The sequence below is a fragment of the Podarcis erhardii genome (assembly GCF_964252035.2).
Source record: "Podarcis erhardii genome assembly, chromosome: 2".
NCBI classification, from domain to species: domain Eukaryota; kingdom Metazoa; phylum Chordata; class Lepidosauria; order Squamata; family Lacertidae; genus Podarcis; species Podarcis erhardii.
The window spans coordinates 113,966,308-113,986,032 of record NC_138498.1 but is presented as its reverse complement, the minus strand read 5'-3'; the positions used below and the strand labels follow the sequence as shown (position 1 = coordinate 113,986,032).

Sequence of the window (19,725 nt, the reverse complement as noted above, 5' to 3'; positions counted from 1 at the left end):
GGTCACAAACCCAGTTATGGTTTCCCCAGGGGCTTGCCGCTTTGCGTAGAAGGCATTTCGACGAGCCACCACTGAGGGCTGTGGCGAAAAGTGCCCCTTCAGCTGTTCCATTATTGTTTTGTATGGAACAGTAGCGACGTCTTCAGGCGCAAGGAGAGCCCGGGCGATTTCAAATGTCTCCTCTCCACAGACGCTGAAGAATATTGCCCTCTTCTTGGCGTCTTCTTCATCGGTGACCCCTTTGGCTTCTAGGAGGAAGGTGAAACGGGAGGCGTACGCTTCCCAGTCTCCAGATGCTGGGTTGAATGGCGAGAAGCTGCTGTCAGTTGCCATTCTGAGTTCCTTGTGTCCCGGAGCTGAAGCCTGGATACACGGTGCGAGGCAGCGGTGCGGCAGGTGGCGGTGCTGCGGTGCTGTGTGTGGCAGTCAGCTCAGCGGGATCCCACCTTCGTCGCCAGTGAAATATACTCAGAGTCGCAAAGTGATTTCATGCTCTTTATTCAGCTCATAGTGGTGAGGAGGAAATGAATGAATGTCCCCTCAAAGTATCTGCTTTATATACATTATTTACACAATGGGCTGCACATGATTGGCTAATTCCAGGATTCTACTGTAGGCCAATCAGGTTGTGGATTCACTTCTATCTGGAGCATGATTGGGTGGTTCCTGCTAACCAATCATACTGCTGCATTGTTCTAGGACCAATCAGACTGCTGCATTCTGAATCCTATTGTTCTAGGACCAATCAGACTGCTGCCTTTTGGAGCCTATTGTTCTAGGACCAATCAGACTGCTGCAGTTTGGATCCTATTCAACTCAGTACATAACAGGGATGCTGAGGAAACACATCGGTCCTTGCTCACAAATCCAACCTCTGCTAAGGAGGGCTGGACTTTCTGAAGTTCCAGAGCTACAGCTGTGGAGCAGAGAGAGAATCTGAGGAGATGAGGTGATTTTCCCCCCAGCTGGGAGCTTGCGCAATGCCAGCAAACTGTTCCCTCCCCAAGGAAAATTGCAAAAAGAAGAAGGGGGAGGAAATCTGTGCCTGTTTATAGAGGGATTTTAGTCAGTTTGCCACAGAGGAGTTCCTGAGAGAATTGTACTGTACTTGAATAACACCTGAAACTGTGCTTAGCGGACTCATAAGGTCACAGGAAAAAAAATTCCTTTTTTCCAAAAGGAAAAAAAAAATATTATGGTTGCTGATTATCCAAAAATACTGGCAAGGACATGTGTGAAGGACTCAGGATAAAAAAAATAAAATAGCATGGTTTATTTATTTAATTCATTCAATTATTTTTCTTTAAGAAGATTTTTACGTCTCTTGATCAGTGCTTTTTTCCTGGGGGTACGCAGGGGTTCGCATACCCCTAAACATTTTGTGAATGTAAGTTTGGCCTCATTGAGGGGCAGTATTTCAGTATGAGTAGGAAAATGAGAGTACCCCTAAACATTTTTTTAAAGAAAAAAAGCACTACTCTTGATTATTAAAAACCTCTTAGAGGTTTATAAAAGTATAAAACAAAATATTCAAATTGTTGATACAAACATTGATCTCTTTTTATTATCACAACAACGCTGTGAAGGAATGGCAGGCGACTGAAAGATGTTGACAGGCTCCAGGAAACCCCACCCACAGCTGACTGGAGATTTGAGCCAAAGTCTCCCTGGTTCTAGTGGGACACTCTAACGTTATAGCTCAGTGACTGTAATCTGACTTGCAAATCGTACCCCAAAGTCTTGGGCAGAGCACCTTTCCCAGGGCTGGAGAAGAAAATTTCAATTCACTTTGCATTTAAAGGCCAACTTTTCACGAGGGCTTCAGACATGAGGGTTTCGAAATAAAAGCCGATGTAGAGATGCGGAAAACCGAATTGAAGACTGGAGAAAGGATCAACGGAGAGAAACTCGAAATGGACTTATTTGCCCACCCCCTACTATTAAGGTAAAGGGAACCCTGACTATTAGGTCCAGTCGTGGCCGACTCTGGGGTTGCGACGCTCATCTCACTTTACTGGCCAAGGGAGCCGGCGTACAGCTTCCGGGTCAAGTGGCCAGCATGACTAAACCACTTCTGGCGAACCAGAGCAGCGCATGGAAACGCCGTTTACCTTCCCACTGGAATGGTACCTATTTATCTACTCATACTTTGACGTGCTTTTGAACTGCTAGGTTAGCAGGAGCAGGGACCGAGCAACAGGAGCTCACCCCATCGCGGGGATTCGAACCGCCGACCTTCTGATTGGCAAGCCCAAGCGGCTCTGTGGTTTAGACCACAGTGCCACCCACATCCCTACTATTAGAGACCTTTTAACTCAAGAGCTAGTGAACCCGTGGCTTTTCCAGATGTTGTTTGAGTGTCAATTCCAACCAGCCCCAGCCAGCGTGGCTCAGTGTTCAGGGAGGATTGGAGTTATACAACAACAACTTCTGGAGGGGAGCACCTTCCCCGCCTCTAGTTTAACTGGAGAGGCCAGGGATCAGACGTGGGACATTATACATACAGAGCATGTGCGGTGAGCTATGGTTGCAAGCTACAGAAAGAGCTGGAAAGCTTTGGGGGACAATGGAGGGGCTGGAAAGGTTTGGGGGGGCTGGATTGATCACCTGCTCCAGTGGCTCCCGGAATGGAAAATGTGAGCTGTGTTTTCCTGTGGATGGGCAGCACCTCTTTCCGGCCACCAGACCACATTTTCCACCATGCGCTCGCCTTCTCCGGAAGCCACTGGTGGAAGCGTGCTATGCGCACTCGGTTTTGTGCTGGCCCTTGTTGCTGTTCAAACAGATTCCTAACTGCTTCGTGTTGATGATGCCTCTGGAGGTCTTCTGCTTCATCCTCTGGGCAGGTAAGGAGTGACTATTTCATGTTCCTTCTTCTTGGACATGTGCATTTTCCTGGTTTCTGCTGACTGCTCCAAGGCTCCCCCAGTGTTAGGGTGCCCAAGAGAGAGGGAGGACAGAGCTCTTGTTCTGTTAATAGCCGTATAGAAGAGGGCAGTTTCTTGTAAAAACGCAACCACAATTAATAATAATAATAATAATAATAATAATAATAATAATAATAATAATAATATTTATTTATTTATACCTCGCCCATGTGGCTGGGTTTCCCCAGCCACTCTAGGCAGCTCCCGACAAAATATTAAAAATACAAGAAAACATCAGACATTAAAAACTTCCCTGAACAGATTTGCCTTCAGATTATCACTTACATGATTCCAATAACATATTTCAAATCCAAACCAGACTTTTTTTGGTTTAGCCACATTAAACACTTGTAGCAGGGCTTATGAAGTTGTGTCCTGTGGCAGTTTAAAGACCCATAAATTTATTGTGGTACGTACTTCCACAGGTAATACTTTGTCAGATTCAACCACCAGGCTTCAACGGTTCACCAGACTTCAATGATACACAAAATGTTTGAAACAATACATTACAGTGGTACCTTGGGCTACATACGCTTCAGGTTAAAGAGGCTTCAGGTTACAGACTCTGCTAACCCAGAAATAGTGCTTCAGGTTAAGAACTTTGCTTCAGGATGAGAACAGAAATCGTGCTCCGGCGGTGTGGCGGCAGCAGGAGGCCCCATTAGCAAAAGTGGTGCTTCAGGTTAAGAACAGTTTCAGGTTAAGTACGGACCTCCGGAACGAATTAAGTACTTAACCTGAGGTACTACTGTAATTGATATTGCGATGAATTGTGACAATTGTGTGTCCCAACACAAACAAGTGCAACTGTATAGCTGTTTCTGCAGGTGCAGAATCTGCTGGACCATGCTGGACAGATGAGCAGTAGCGTTAACTCTGAGAGCACCAAATATGGTTTCCAAGAACTGAGGAGGATGCACCTCCAGAACGCAGATGAGGAGTTGAATTGAATTTATCCCTCATTCCTGCTGTGGTCTAATGCAACTAGATTTATAGCCACATGAGGTTTTTTTCCTCCTCTTGACCGTGTTGGAAATAAGTTGTGTGTGAACACAGGTGCCTCATTCAGGGATCATTAAGACTATACAGTTTAGCTATGCTAGGAGAATAGGCTGGGCGAACTGGTCAAGACCATGAACAACTGGGACTCCTGCCTTTCCTTCTCTCTCACCCCCATCCCATGTCCACTCTCCTAGCTTCCCAGGCTCAAGAACCCCTCATGGTCTCCCAGCCCAGCTCAGCAGAAGGCACGGAAGGCGGTTCCGTCACCTTGACCTGTTCCTACAACTCCACCTCAGAGCCCAAGGTTGGGAGCTTCCGGTGGGTGAAGGAGCCAGGGGTGGAGGTCAGAAAGACCACCCAAGAATTCATGGGAAGGGTGAGTCCCACCTCGGAGCAGGCCTTCCTCTTGGAGAGAAAAGCCGACATAGAGATACGGGATCTGAGACATTACGACTCGGGGGTGTATCGATGCGTGGTGAAGATCCCTGGGTTCCAGGAGACGTCGGGCAACGGGACTGAGCTTCGCGTGCTTAAAGCTGCAAAAGGTAAAGAGGTTGGGTTTTGTGGAAGGAATGTACAGTGGTACCTCAGGTTACAGACGCTTCAGGTTACAGACTCTGCTAGCCCAGAAATAGTACCTCGGGTTAAGAACTTTACCTCAGGATGAGAACAAAAACCGCGCGACGGCAGCGGGAGGCCCCATTAGCTAAAGTGGTACCTCAGGTTAAGAACAGTTTCAGGTTAAGAACGGACCTCCAGAACGAATTAAGTTCTTAACCCGAGGTACCACTGTAGTTGGTCAGAAGGAAGGAAGGAACTGGGGTGGGTTCATTGGGAAACCAGTGGGCTAGACTCAGATGTTGCTGGTTTTATCATAGGAAGTTGCCTTCTACTGAGATTGTCCATCTAGCTCATTATCAGTTTACAGTGGTACCTCGGGTTACAGACGCTTCAGGTTACAGACTCCGCTAACCCAGAAATAGTGCTTCAGGTTAAGAACTTTGCTTCAGGATAAGAACAGAAATCGGGCTCCGGGAGCGCGGCAGCAGCAAGAGGCCCTACTATCTAAAGTGGTGCTTCAGGTTAAGAACAGTTTCAGGTTAAGAACGGACCTCCGGAACAAATTAAGTACTTAACCTGAGGTACCACTGTACTGTAATCTACAGTGACAGGCCTTCCCTCTCACTTGAAGCTGCTTGTGTAGAAAGTGCTGGGGTGTAGTACTTCTGGATTTTCTGTGTGGACAGTAAGTTGGGGGTGAAGAATTGATATATTTGAGGAATGGGTGAGGGAGCTGGGCATGTTTAGCCTGTGTAAGAGGAGACTAGGAGGAGATATGAGAGCCATCTCCAAATATGGTGCATGCTCTAGTTATCTCTCGCTTGGACTACTGCAATGCGCTCTACGTGGGGCTACCTTTGAAGGTGACCCGGAAACTGCAATTAATCCAGAATGCGGCAGCTAGACTGGTGACTGGGAGTGGCCGCCGGGACCACATAACACCGGTTCTGAGAGATCTGCATTGGCTGCCAGTACGTTTCCGAGCACAATTCAAAGTGTTGGTGCTGACTTTCAAAGCCCTAAACGGCCTCGGTCCAGTATACCTGAAGGAGCATCTCCACCCCCATTGTTCTTCCCGGACACTGAGGTCCAGCGCCGAGGGCCTTCTGGCGGTTCCCTCACTGCGAGAAGCCAAGCTACAGGGAACTAGGCAGAGGGCCTTCTCGGTGGTGGCGCCCGCCCTGTGGAACACCCTCCCACCAGATGTCAAAGAGAAAAACAACTACCAGACTTTTAGAAGACATCTGAAGGCAGCCCTCAGTGTCTGGGATGAACGATGGGGGTGGAGACGCTCCTTCAGGTATACTGGACCGATGCCGTTTAGGGCTTTAAAGGTCAGCAACAACACTTTGAATTGTGTTCGGAAATGTACTGGGTGCCAATGCAGATCTCTCAGGACCAGAGTTATGTGGTCCCGGTGGCCGCTCCCAGTCACCAGTCTGGTGGCTGCATTCTGGGTTAGTTGTAGTTTCTAAGGACCGGCTGCTGCTTTTAGGTTCTCCCCTAGACTGGATGGACAGCAGTGATGTCGCTGAATGTTCCCAAACATTCTAACTGCTAAGGGGAAAGACCATTCCCAGGGTGTGATAACATATGCTACCTGAGAAATACCGTATTTTTCGCTCTATAACACGCACCAGACCATAACACGCACGTAGTTTTTAGAGGAGGAAAAGAAAAAATATATATATTCTAAACGAAATAGTGGATATATGATTTTTGTGGTTCATGTTGTGGCCACAGACATGTGATCTGACAGTGAGTTTGGAGTAGCCCAATGCAAAAATCCTGAGCATCCATGTGGATCCATGCTTTGTAACCACGGAGGAGGGAAGGAAGGGGAACCATGGATCCTCTGCTCACGACTGCAGCAGATCCCCCCCCCCCCCGCCACCCGCAGGCATTCGCTCCATAACACGCACAGACATTTCCCCTTACTTTCTAGAAGGAAAAAAGTGAGTGTTATGGTGCAAAAAATACGGTAGTTGGTTGTTCTGTCTGAGAAGGAAAAACCCCATGCAAGGCCAAAGGACAAAACTGTGTTTTCTTGTTGGCAGCAATGAGGCAAGAGATTCTCTGTGCTAGTTTATAAAAAGGCATGGAGGAAAATCTAAAGTTAAAAAGAAAGAAAGGAAAGAAACCGCAACAACAATCCAGCAGGCTCTGTTGAATTTAATTTGAAAGTTTCTCACAATGTCTTCCTGTATTGCGGCACTGTGTACATAGGTGGGTGAGTGTGTCGTAAAATATTTTGTTACCTTGATTCTGAAGTTTGATGATGTAATACCTCATTTATTCTCTCTCCTAGGAGATCCTAAGAAACCTGTTGAAAATAGCACACATTCCATAGCGCTTTGGGCAGGCCTCACCTCAGCCCTGGCGGTTTTTGTAGTTTCTCCTCTGATAGTGCTCTACTGTAGGAACAGACAAGGTGAGCATGGTGACTGGAGCTTGTCTCTAAACCAGAGATGGGCATTTCACCGACCTGGGGGTTGAAGGCAGGGTGGATAAAAATCTTAAAAAAAAATAAAAAATTGATTTTTAAAAAATTTAAATTGAATTTTTTTTATTTAAATCAGATTTTTTTTATTCAAAATGGATTTTTAAAATAAAATGCTTTTGGAGGAAAAATCTTTCTAAAAATAGTTTTCTGTTTAAGTTACATTGTAGTCCAAAGGCTATTCATCAGGAAATAAGGATTTGTTTTAAGTTTTTCATGTGTGCTAAAACTCTAAGTTTTTTTTTTTTAATAAAAAAAACCATTTAACCACATCAAGTTAACAAACATGGATACATATGCTATAATGTTATTGTTTTAGTTAAATAAATTGTTATTAAGGAAATGATATTATGTTGACGTCCAAAACACCTGGAGGGCACCAGCTAGCAAAGAGATGGGAACCAAGGATAGAGCTCCTATGGGTTATATTTAGAGGAAAATTTGTTCGGATTGCATCTCGCTCGCTACATTTTACTAAACTGAATTTGCAGGTCGCCGCCAAGCAAGAGGATCCGGGATGAAACGCCTGAGTCAGGTAAGCCCTGAGCTTAAAAACAGAGTCAGGCTTGCAAGTGTAGCGCTCAGAAACCTGGCTCCAAGCTGGATATGGTTGGGAGGCGATGCAGAAGGGCTGCGACTCAGTTGCAGATACTTCATGGCATGGCAAAGGTCTCAGGTCTGATATCCGATATCTGCAGCATAGCTGTCAACCTGCCCCCTTTTTTGCGGGAAATTCCCTTATTCCAGTGCCGTTTCCCGCTGCTTTCTGCTGCTACCCCGAATTGTTGGATATCCCGTAGACTACCCCCGGGACAGGTGAGGCTGCTGATCCCTTATTTTCAAATCTGAAACTTGACAGCTATGATCTGCAGACTGGCTTCTGCTTGAAACACTGTTAGCTAGAAATGATCTATAATGAAATTAAGAAAATCCTTAAGTGGACATTTATAAAGAAACCAGAGGCTTTTCTCTTGGGCATGGTGGGCCAAATGGTTCCAAAGAAAGATAGAACATTCTTTATGTACGCAACAACAGCAGCAAGAATTCTTTTGGCGAAGTATTGGAAGACTAAAGAAGTACCTACTCTGGAAGAATGGCAGACCAAGGTGACTGAATTTATGGGATTGGCAGAGATGACCGGCAGAATCCGTGACCAGAAGAGAGAGACAGTGGAAGAAGACTGGAAAAAATTCAAAATCTATCTTAAAAATTGTTGTAAAATTTCGGAATGTTAAGATGTCGAGGGATTGGATATAAAGAATTACAGCTGTAAAAATTGAAATTAAAAAAAAAGCCGTAAAGAGAATTAAATATAAAAAGGGATGAAGGATTGCTAAAAAAATTTAAAATAAGGATGCAGTGAAGGGGAGGTTTGGGGAAGTCGTGTTATGTTTTGTCTGTTTTTTTTGTTTATGTTGTAAAATTAATAAAAATTATTTAAAAAAAAAAAAAGAAACACTGTTAGCTAGCATAGATGGGCAAGTTTGGAAACTGGGAGGAGGTTGGAGAGGTGAGGCAGAACTGATGTAGTCTCTAGCCCAGAGGTTTTCAACCTTTTTGAGTCTATGGCTCCTTTGAGCAACTACAGTGGTACCTCGGGTTGCAGACCCTTCAGGTTACAGACTCCGCTAACCCAGAAATAGTACCTAGGGTTAAGAACTTTACCTCAGGATGAGAACAGAAATCGTGCCCCAGCAGTGTGGCGGCAGCGGGAGGCCCCATTAGCGAAAGTGGTACCTCAGGTTAAGAACAGTTTTGGGTTAAGAACAAACCTTCGGAACGAATTAAGTACTTAACCCGAGGTACCACTGTAAGGGACGTGGGTGGCGCTGTGGGTTAAACCACAGAGCCTAGGACTTGCCGATCAGAAGGTTCAAATCCCCGCGATGGGGTGAGCTCCCGTTGCTCAGTCCCTGCTCCTGCTGACCTAGCAGTTCGAAAGCACGTCAAAGTGCAAGTAGATAAATAGGTACCGCTCCGGCAGGAAGGTAAACAGCATTTCTGTGCGCTGCTCTGGTTCGCCGGAAGCGGCTTAGTCATGCTGGCCACATGACCCGGAAGCTGTACACCGGCTCCCTCGGCCAATAAAGCGAGATGAGTGCCGCAACCCCAGAGTCAGTCACGACTGGACCTAAATGGTCAGGGGTGCCTTTAGGAAGAAGAAGAAGAGTTTGGATTTGATATCCCGCCTTTCACTCCCTTTTAAGGAGTCTCAAAGCGGCTAACATTCTCCTTTCCCTTCCTCCCCCACAACAAACACTCTGTGAGGTGAGTGGGGCTGAGAGACTTCAGAGAAGTGTGACTGGCCCAAGGTCACCCAGCAGCTGCATGTGGAGGAGCGGGGAAGCGAACCCGGTTCCCCAGATTAGGAGTCTACCGCTCTTAACCACTACACCACACTGGCTCGCTTTACTTTTACCTTAACACTGTATATCCATTTTTTTTGCAAGCGGTCTCCCCCGCTTGCATTTTTGTACGCCACTTCCCCTAAGTGTAGTGCATTTTTGTACGTCACTTCCCCTAAGGCACTTGGCTTAAGACACACTTCGCCCAGATGTGCTCATTGTTCAACATATAGAATCATAGAGTTGGAAGGGACCCCATAGGATCATCTAGTCCAACCCAAATATGCAGCTGTCTCATATGGGGTTCAGGCCTGCAACCTTGGCCTAACCAACAGTACCTAACCAACAGCTATTTTGGGGATGGAGACCTGCAAAATTCAGAGAAAAGCGAATTTAGAAGGACAGCTATCTTTTGGTTTTGCATATTGTTTTAGGAAGTGGGAATTAGGTATGTTGGCAATGAAAGGAGAACCAAATTTCTCTGCCACCCCTAGACGGGTGCATTATTACTCCCACATCCCTGGAAAAAACAATACAGTGGTACCTTGGGTTAAATACACTTCAGGTTACATACGCTTTAGATTACAGACTCTGTTAACCCAGAAATAGTGCTTCAGGTTAAGAACTTTGCTTCGGGATGAGAACAGAAATTGTTCTTTGGCGGCGCGGCAACAGCAGGAGGCCCCATTAGCTAAAGTGGTGCTTCAGGTTAAGAACAGTTTCAGGTTAAGTACAGACCGCCGGAACGAATTAAGTACTTAACCTGAGGTACCACTGTACAGTGAAACCTCAGCTGCCAAATTCCTCCCTTTGGAACGTTTTGGCTCCCGAATGCCAAAAACCCAGAAGTAGCTGCTCTGGTTTTCAAACAATTTTCAGAAGCTGAACGGCTTCCAGGGAGATTTTTCTTCTTTTTTCTCCATTGATTTTGCCATCCGCCCTTTGATCCTCGGTTGTCGAACGTTTCGGAAGTCGAACAGTCTCACGGAACGGATTGCGTTTGCCAACCGAAGTTTGACTGTAATTGCAGTGATTGTAGTAAGGCTGATCTGAAGGAGCGGTAACTTGCTAGAGGCCTAATGGCTGATGTTGTGGCTGTACCAGTGTTCAGGAAACATCTGGGCAAGCTCACAAATGATGACACTGATTCCTTGACCTCTTTCCATAGGATAAGAAGGCAGAGTCATCGGCAGATCTGAATTATTCAGAGCTCGTCGTGAAGAAGGCGGGGAAATCCAAGTGTCAAAGTGAAAAGGTCACATATGCTTCCATACGTGTATAGTCTTTTTTAAAAAACATTTTTTTTGCATTTTTGAAAGTAACAGAGGAAAGAAAAAAAAGAGAAAAAGAATAAAATAAAAAATAAAAAAGAGAGGTGTTTTTTTAAAAGATATGTGTACAGTGGTACCTTGGGTTACAAACACTTCGGGTTACAAACACTTTGGGTTAGAAACTTTGCTAACCCGGAAGTAGTACCTCGGGTTGCGAACTTTGCCCCAGGATGAGAATGGAAATCGTGTGGCAGCAGCAGGAGGCCCCATTAGCGAAAGCACGCCTCAGGTTAAGAACGGTTTCAGGCTAAGAATGGACCTCTGGAATGAATAAAGTTCGTAATCCAAGGTACCACCGTATAGTCTTGGAGTAAGTGCCGTCATCCTCTAACCTATAGTAATTCCTCAACTTCCTGCCCCCTCCACGGACCGCTTGAGAATGGTTAATTCTCTTGGTGGACCACCTAATGATTTGTCTGTCTCTTGTAGCAATTGTAATGTGTTGGGCTAGATTTGCATCCCACAGAATTCAAAGCGTAATGCAGGAAAATACAAGAAATAAAAGAAGTAATAAAAAAAACCCCGATTAAGAATCAATATGAATATTTAACATGGGCATGCTGTAGACCACCTGAATGAAATTTGTTTGCCACAGTTTCGGAATCCCTGCTCTATGTACATTCCTGCTAGCAGCTAGCAGTGATTTGTGGCAGCTTGAAAGCCAGGAGAGGAATAAGGATGGGAAAACTGCCATTCCCCCTCCCCCCACTTGGGGGACTTCAAGCAAAAACAAATGGGAAGGATGTAGAAATGTTTAGCACAACTTCAAGAAAGGTTTACCTTGGAATGAACTGTTTAAAAATGTAATGTTTAAATACTGTTTTTCCAGTTTTTGCTTCAGTGCTGTAAATAATTGGCTAAGAATAACAAGTCATATTCAACCATAGTTTTGGTAATAATGATGATGATAATGTATATTTTTCTGTATCAGCAAAAATAACCAATTGAGATGTATAGAATTCAAGACCCAATAATATAAAATCATTCACTTCCTGCCTTATACAGATATCTATATACAAATGCTTATTAAAGCTTTTATTTTGCTTGCTACTCCTTTGACATTCTGGATTGGTATTTCAATTCATATTATGTTCTCCTGGATTCTATACAGTTGTACCTCAGAAGTCAAACAGATCCGTTCTGGAAGTACGTTCGACTTCCAAAAAGTTCAGAAACCAAAGCACGGCTTCTGATTGGCTGCAGGAGCGTCCTGTAACCAACCGGAAGCCACGGAAGCTGCTCCGGATGTTTGGCCTCTGAAAATCGTTCAGAAACTGGAACACTCACTTTCGGGTTTGCGGTGTTCGGGAGCCAATTTGTTTGGGAGCCAAGGCGTTTAAGAGCCAAGGTAGGACTGTATTTGCCTTTGTTCCAGAAACATGCACTTTTCCATAACTATTTCAGTCATATAGTTGTATATTCTTTCTCCCCCGTATTTAAAATATTTTAATGCCGGTCTAGCCCTACCATTGGACAAAGTGAAGTGGCCCCCTCAGGCAGCTGATTCTTTGTGTCATGAAAAGGCAGCAGAATGTTAGCTATTTAATGTCTCATTATTCTGGCCTGCCCCATCCTTCCCCCCCCCCCCTGCTGCCACAGAGAGAGAGAGATGTGCTTGTGAAATATATTTCCTCGGGTATCAAAATTATTTCGGACTTGGCTACTTGATGGAGCTCGGCTTGGATAGGCAGTGGCGTTGTCTTCCCCACCTCAGGCATCAAAATTCTTGTTGTTTAGTCGTTTAGTCGTGTCCAGCTCTTCGTGACCCCCTGGACCAGAGCACGCCAGGCACTCCTGTCTTCCACTGCCTCCCGCAGTTTGGTCAAACTCATGCTGATAGCTTCAAGAACACTGTCCAACCATCTCGTCCTCTGTCGTCCCCTTCTCCTTGTGCCCTCCATCTTTCCCAACATCAGGGTCTTTTCCAGGGAGTCTTCTCTTCTCATGAGGTGGCCAAAGTGCTGGAGCCTCAGCTTCAGGATCTGTCCTTCCAGTGAGCACTCAGGGATGATTTCCTTCAGAATGGAGAGGTTTGATCTTCTTGCAGTCCATGGGACTCTCAAGAGTCTCCTCCAGCACCAGAATTCAAAAGCATCAATTCATTGGCGATCAGCCTTCTTTATGGTCCAGCTCTCACTTCCATACATCAAAATTATTTGAGCAAAAAATTGCTTTTTTAGACAGTTGGAGACTAAGGAGAGAGACTTATGAGGGAAGAGGGAGGATGAGGGGGAAAGATGGTGGCACAGATATGGCAGCAATTCTAACATTTTACCGGCAGGTGTCAGCGTATCCTGGCTGTCATCAAGCTACATTTTGGCTGAGCCCGAAAGCAGATGCAGCTATGGCTGAATCTCGAGACAGCATTGAGTGTTTTTGAGGTTGTACAAGATGTTAGAGATGTTGTTGCCCTGTGGGTGGGGGGTTGGATAAACTTCTCTTGTTCACTGATCTTGCAGGGTTTTGTAATAATAATAATAACAAATTTTTATTTATACCCCGCCCTTCCCTGTTCAAAAACTGGGCTCAGGGCGGCTAACAACAAATTTTAAACACTTAATTATAATAGCAGCATAAAATACAGTATAAAAACACGAAAAACAATAAAATCCAAAATTCAAAAATCAATTAGATAACCCCCAGGGCTAGCTGGCTGAATTGGTCCTACTTGGGCCAGTAAAGAGGCCAGGGGAGAATTAGCTGTGGGGTCTCAGAGTGGGTGATCTTCATAAAAGGGGAGGGGGAGGGAAGAGAAGAGAAGGGAAACAGGCTGAATTCAAATTAAAGGCCAGGCGGAATAGCTCTGTCTTACAGGCCTGACGGAAGGAGGTTAAATCCCGCAGGGCCCTAGTCTCATGGGACAGAGCATTCCACCAGGTTGGAACCATAACTGAAAAGGCCCCGGTGGAGGATAGTCTGATTTCCTTAGGGCCCAGGACCTCTAAACTATGGTTATTCATGGACCTCAAAAGCCTGCAAAAGCTGATGGACCAGAGATAACACTGGGGCAAACTAAATCGCAGAATCATAGAGTTGGAAGGGATCCCAAGGGTCCTCTAGTCCAACCCCCTGCAATGTAGGAATCTCAGCTAGAGCATCCATGACAGATGGCCCTCCAACCTCTGTTTAGAAACCTCCAAAGAAGGAGAGGCCACAACCTCCCGTGGGAGTCCGTTCCACTGTTGAACAGCTCTTGCTGCCAGAAAGTTTTTCTAAATGCTTAGTTGGAATCCCCTTTCCTGCATCTTGAAGCCATGGGTTCGAGTCCTACCCTCCAGAGAATGAGGAAATAAGCATGCTCCCTCCTCCATGGGACAGCCCTTCAGATATTTGAAGATGGCTGCCATATCTCCTCTCAGTCTCCTCTTTTCCAGGCTAAACACACCCATCTCCTTCAACTGTTCCTCATAAGGCTCAGTTTCCAGACCCTCGATCATCTTTGTTGCCCTCCTCTGCACATGTTCCAGCTTAACATCCTTCTTTAATTGTGGTGCTCAGAAGTGGACGCAGTATTCCAGGTGTGGTCTGACCAAGGCAAAATAGAGTGGGACTATTACTTTCCTAGGGACGCGGGTGGCGCTGTGGGCTAAACCACAGAGCCTCTTGGGCTTGCCAATCAGAAGGTCAGTGGTTCGAATCCCCGTGACAGGGTGAGCTCCCGTTGCTCGGTCCCTGCTCCTGCCAACCTAGCAGTTTGAAAACACATCAAAGTGCAAGTAGATAAATAGGTACCACTCTGGCGGGAAGGTAGACGGCATTTCCGTGCGCTGCTCTGGCTCGCCAGAAGCGGCTTAGTCATGCTGGCCACATGACCCAGAAGCTGTACGCTGGCTCCCTCGGCCAATAAAGCAAGATGAGCGCTGCAACCCCAGAGTCGTCTGCTACTGGACCTTATGGTCAGGGGTCCCTTTACCTTTACCTATTATTTCCCTTGATCTGGACACTACACTTCTCTTGATGCAGCCTAGAATAGCATTAGCTTTTTTTGCTACTGCATCACACTGTTGACGCCTGTTAAGCTTGTTGTCCACCAAGACCCCTAGATCCTTTTCAGATATACCACTAGTAAGCCAGGTGTCCCACATCTTATATTTGTGCACCTGCTTCTTCCTGCCTAAGGGCAGAACCTTACATTTGTTCCTATTGAACTTCATTTTGTTAGCTTGGACCCAGTTCTCCAATCTGTTAAGGTCATTTGGAATTCGGATTCTGTCTTCTAAGGAATTAGCTACCCCTCCCAGTTTGGTGCCATCTGCGAATGAGTGTGTTGTTCAGTGAGGAAGTTATTGATGCGTCTTGTCAACTCCCTCTTAAACTAATTTATGAGTGTGTCTGTGTGGCAGATTCAAAGCAGTTTAAATGTCATCCTGAGAACTTCTGTCCTGTGAGGGTGGCTAAGGACCTTTAACAGAGAACGACCAGAGTCATCAGCAAACTGCAAATCCCAGAATGCCTCGGGGCAACCATGGCGGTGGAAGGAAAAGAATTGGACCCACTGATTCCATAATAAAGCTCCACCTGGAAGAATCCTGTGTCCCACATAATTCATACTTTCAGAACTTCCTAAGCCTTAGTGACTCATCCCCAGGCAGTGGGTCTTCCTTCAGATCACATCAAGATGATTGGATAATGCCTACTTTGATTCACCAGGTGTTATCCCAGAATGCCCTGAGTCAGAGGCTTCAGTTGGGGCAGAAAACTGTACTCAAAGAAACCACTCCAGTAACAATAATGAAAATGAAAAACTCTACTAGATGGGTGACACCTGGCTTGAGAGCAGTACATGTGAAAAGGATCTAGGACTCTTGGTTGACCACAAACTTGACATGAGCCAACAGTGTGACACGGCAGCTAAAAAAGCCAATGCAATTCTGGGCTGCATCAATAGGAGTATAGCATCTAGATCAAGGGAAGTAATAGTGCCACTGTATTCTGCTCTGGTCAGACCTCACCTGGAGTACTGTGTCCAGTTCTGGGCACCACAGTTCAAGAAGGACACTGACAAACTGGAACGTGTCCAGAGGAGGGCAACCAAAATGGTCAAAGGCCTGGAAACGATGCCTTATGAGGAATGGCTAAGGGAGTTGGGCATGTTTAGCCTGGAGAAGAGGAGGTTAAGGGGTGATATGATAGCCATGTTCAAATATATAAAAGGATGTCACATAGAGGAGGGAGAAAGGTTGTTTTCTGCTGCTCCAGAGAAGCGGACACGGAGCAATGGTTCCAAACTACAAGAAAGAAGATTCCACCTAAACATTAGGAAGAACTTCCTGACAGTAAGAGCTGTTCGACAGTGGAATTTGCTGCCAAGGAGTGTGGTGGAGTCTCCTTCTTTGGAGGTCTTTAAGCAGAGGCTTGACAACCATATGTCAGGAGTGCTCTGATGGTGTTTCCTGCTTGGCAGGGGGTTGGACTCGATGGCCCTTGTGGTCTCTTCCAACTCTATGATTCTATGATTCTATGATTCTACTGCTCTGGAGGACCAAGACAGTGGTGGATGCCTGGATTAACCTGAGGAAAGGGCCATGGATCTTAACAACCACAAGCAAGCAACCAAACCTGGATTTAGAAAGTGCTGCATATGAAAAAAATGATTTCTCCTCACAACACACACAAATGGATTTACAAAGTACCCCACTGGGAGTATAAGGACATGGCAAGGAGGCATTTTGGCACTGAATTCAGCGCAGACCATTTCCATTTTACTCCGTTGTGGTTTACTGGTGAATTTGACACACACACACACACACACACACACACACCCTTGTAAAGGGAGCCACTTGGCCTCTAGTTTTTAATTTCCAGGGCTTCCTTCCTTCTGTAAACTGAACCTCACAAGACTATGTCCTTGTTTCTTTTAAAGTTATTGATTATATCCTGCCTGAGACACCAAAGAGGAAGGAAAAGCAGTGCCTTTTTTAAACATTATTCTAGACTCTAGAGGAAGGAAGCCAGGGCAAAAAAGATGTGGTTTTGAGAATTCATTGTCATGGTGGATTTGCTTTACAGGGGCCCCAGACTTCATCCTTTGTCGCTGTTGTGCTTAATTTAAGGATCCTCCTCTCTGTTATTGGCTGCTTGTGTGGCGTTGAGAAAATTATGCTGGTGTCCTTTCAATCAAGGGGGCCGCCAACTATCCATGACTTATAGCAGAAATGAAACTATAGTCAAGTGACGCTTCAGAGGCTATGTAGCAAATGTATTCCATATGCTTTCGTGGATTGCGAAGAATGATTTATTTGATGGACTTTAGCCCCCCCAAAGCTTACACCAGAATAAACTTGTTAGTCTTGAATGTGCTCATGCCGTTCCTTTTGTTGCTTTGCTCGGATTTCACTACGGTCTGCTTCACAGGGTCGTTGTGAGGATAAAAGACCACGAAACAAATAAAAATGCAGAATTCATTCCATTTCAGGGAAATTAATTGCAAAAATATTGGCCAGGAGGAAATCAGTGCTAAAACGCTGGTGGATTTTCATGAGGATTAAAGTAAAATAATAATAAAAATGCTGCAGAAATGTGGAGAACTGAAAGCATGATTGAATGAAGACAAACTGAGGGAACGAAAATGGACAGATTCGTCCATCCCTAGTGGTAGAGCCTATGAAGATTCCAGGTTCAGTTCACAGCATCTTCAAGTAGGGATGGGAGACATCCTGTCGTAAATCTACCGTATTTTTCGCTCTATAAGACGCACCAGACCACAAGACGCACCTAGTTTTTGGAGGAGGAAAACAAGAAAAAAATATATTCTGAATCTCAGAAGCCAGAACAGCAAGAGAGATCGCTGTGCAGTGAAAGCAGCAATCCCTCTTGCTGTTCTGGCTTCTGGGATAGCTGTGCAGCCTGCATTCGCTCCATAAGACGCACACACATTTCCCCTTACTTTTTAGGAGGGAAAAAGTGAGTCTTATAGAGCAAAAATTATGGTAAGTGTTTTAAAGTGTTTTAAATTTGTTGTTAGCCGCCCTGACCCCAGTTTTTTAACTGGGAAGGGCAGGGTATAAATAATTATTATTATTATTATTATTATTATTATTATTATTATTATTATTATCCCTGGTAGCAGAGCATTTGATTTGCTTTCAGAAGATCTCTGATTCCAGCCCTAGCATCTCTAGGCAGCCTTTGCCTAGCTGGTGCCCTCCAGATGTTTTTGACTACAACTCCCATCAGCCCCAGGGACCTGTAGTCTAAAACATCTGGAGGGTGCTAGGTTGGCTGTAAGAAGTAACAGCATTCGCAGTGGCAACTTTACAGGACTTGATGGGTCGTCGGTCTTGCCCAGAGTGGAAATTATCGTGCTGTTGCCATTGCATGCTATCAACCTCCCACTTCTTTTTCATGCTCAAACTGTGCAAAACCAGCAACATGTCCCCCCCCCCCCGACTTTTCTGGTATAGCGCTCAGGATTATGGACGTTGCACACCATTTACTCTCTCTCTTTCCCACACGTGTGAAAATTGACAGCCCAAGAGTCCCCTCCCCTCTGCTGTGATGCAATGTGGTCTCAGAGTCTTCTTGTGGCCTTGCATGTTGCAGAACAATCAGAGATCAGATCAAGATAAAACTGTTCCACTGAAGAGTGTTCAGGTGCGATTTCTGATTCTTACAAAATGCCGCCTGCCTCTCCTGAACCAATTAAGACTCTTGCTTTGGTGGAATATAAGGTGGAGAAAACAGCTGCAAAGAATGAAGGACTTTTTTAAATATACATTTTTATTAGGTTTTTTGAACATATCATTTCCAACAGTCCTTTAACATAACTTCTTATCTTATACAATCTTTTAGACTTCTGTCAACAACCTCTGAAGATTTTCCGTTCTTTATCACTTGATCTGCATTTCTTAATTTCTCTATTACTTTTAATCATCATTAACTAATAATTCTCTTCATAATCTTCCTTGCAATATGTCACATATTCCTCCTTACAGAACTTCTTGCAGTTCTACTAGGGTAATCTGTTTATTACAATTGCTTCTCAGATAGTTCAAATATTTACTCCAGTCTTCTAAGAATCTCTGGTCCCGCAGGTTTGGAATCCTTCCTGTTAATTTATCTAATTCTCCATAGTTCGTTAATTTCATTTGCCATTCTTCTTTCGTCAGTAATTCTTCTTGTTTATTGTGCCAATAATATTCTTGCTAAGAATAAAGGAATTAATCTGTTCTTATGTCCGGGGAGAATATTAATGCAGAATGTGGCAGTTTGTGATTTTAAGGCATTAAAAAACCCCTGAATTAATATAAAATAAATAAAAAAGAGAGAAAAGAAGTACAGTGGTGCCCCGCAAGACGAATGCCTCGCAAGACGAAAAACCCGCTAGACGAAAGGGTTTTCCGTTTTGGAGGTGCTTCGCAAGACGAATTTCCCTATGGGCTTGCTTTGCAAGACGAGAATGTCTTGCGAGTTTTTCCGACTCCCCCCCTTCCCCCCTTTTCCTAAGCTGCTTATCCGCTAAGCCGCTAAGACGCTAATAGCGCTAATCCGCTAATGGGCTTGCTTTGCAAGACGAAAAAACCGCTAGACGAAGAGACTCGCGGAATGGATTCTTTTCGTCTTTCGAGGCACCACTGTACCAAAAAGCCCCCACCGGGGCTCAGAACCATTACCTCACAAAATAAAGTACATCATCATCATTATATTTGTATCCCACCTATCTGACTGGGTTGCGCCAGCCACTCTGGGTGGTGTTCTTAAGGGACTAGACAATGAATTAGATGTTACAACAAAAAACAACCTGATACAGAAAGAATTCAACACAAATGTTATGAATACCAAATAAAGCTATACTTCACTGAGCTTGCCATCCCTGTGTTTGACCTAACATGGAAGTAACAAATGAAGTTTAGAAACAGAATTAAAAAGGTAAAGGGACCCCTGACCATTAGGTCCAGTAGTGACTGACTCTGGGGTTGCGGCGCTCATCTCGCTTTATTGGCCTAGGGAGCCGGCGTACAGCTTCCGGGTCATGTGGCCAGCATAATTAAAACACAACAAATCTTTTTTTAAAAAATGGACTTTTGTAGTTAGTATATGGGTGATGGGAGGATGTTTAT

The 19,725-nt window shown here is 44.9% G+C and overlaps 1 protein-coding gene across 1 annotated transcript; it reads left to right on the top strand.

Annotated features, from left to right (window-relative positions):
- Positions 1-4,127: 4,127 nt before the first annotated feature.
- LOC309337241 (natural cytotoxicity triggering receptor 3-like) lies at positions 4,128-10,620 on the top strand. Its single transcript, XM_081854002.1, has 4 exons — positions 4,128-4,474; positions 6,799-6,921; positions 7,482-7,525; positions 10,504-10,620. Exons 1-4 carry the CDS (start codon positions 4,147-4,149, stop codon positions 10,615-10,617), a joined length of 609 nt encoding a protein of 202 aa, XP_081710128.1. The 5' UTR covers positions 4,128-4,146; the 3' UTR covers positions 10,618-10,620.
- The last annotated feature ends 9,105 nt before the right edge of the window (positions 10,621-19,725 follow it).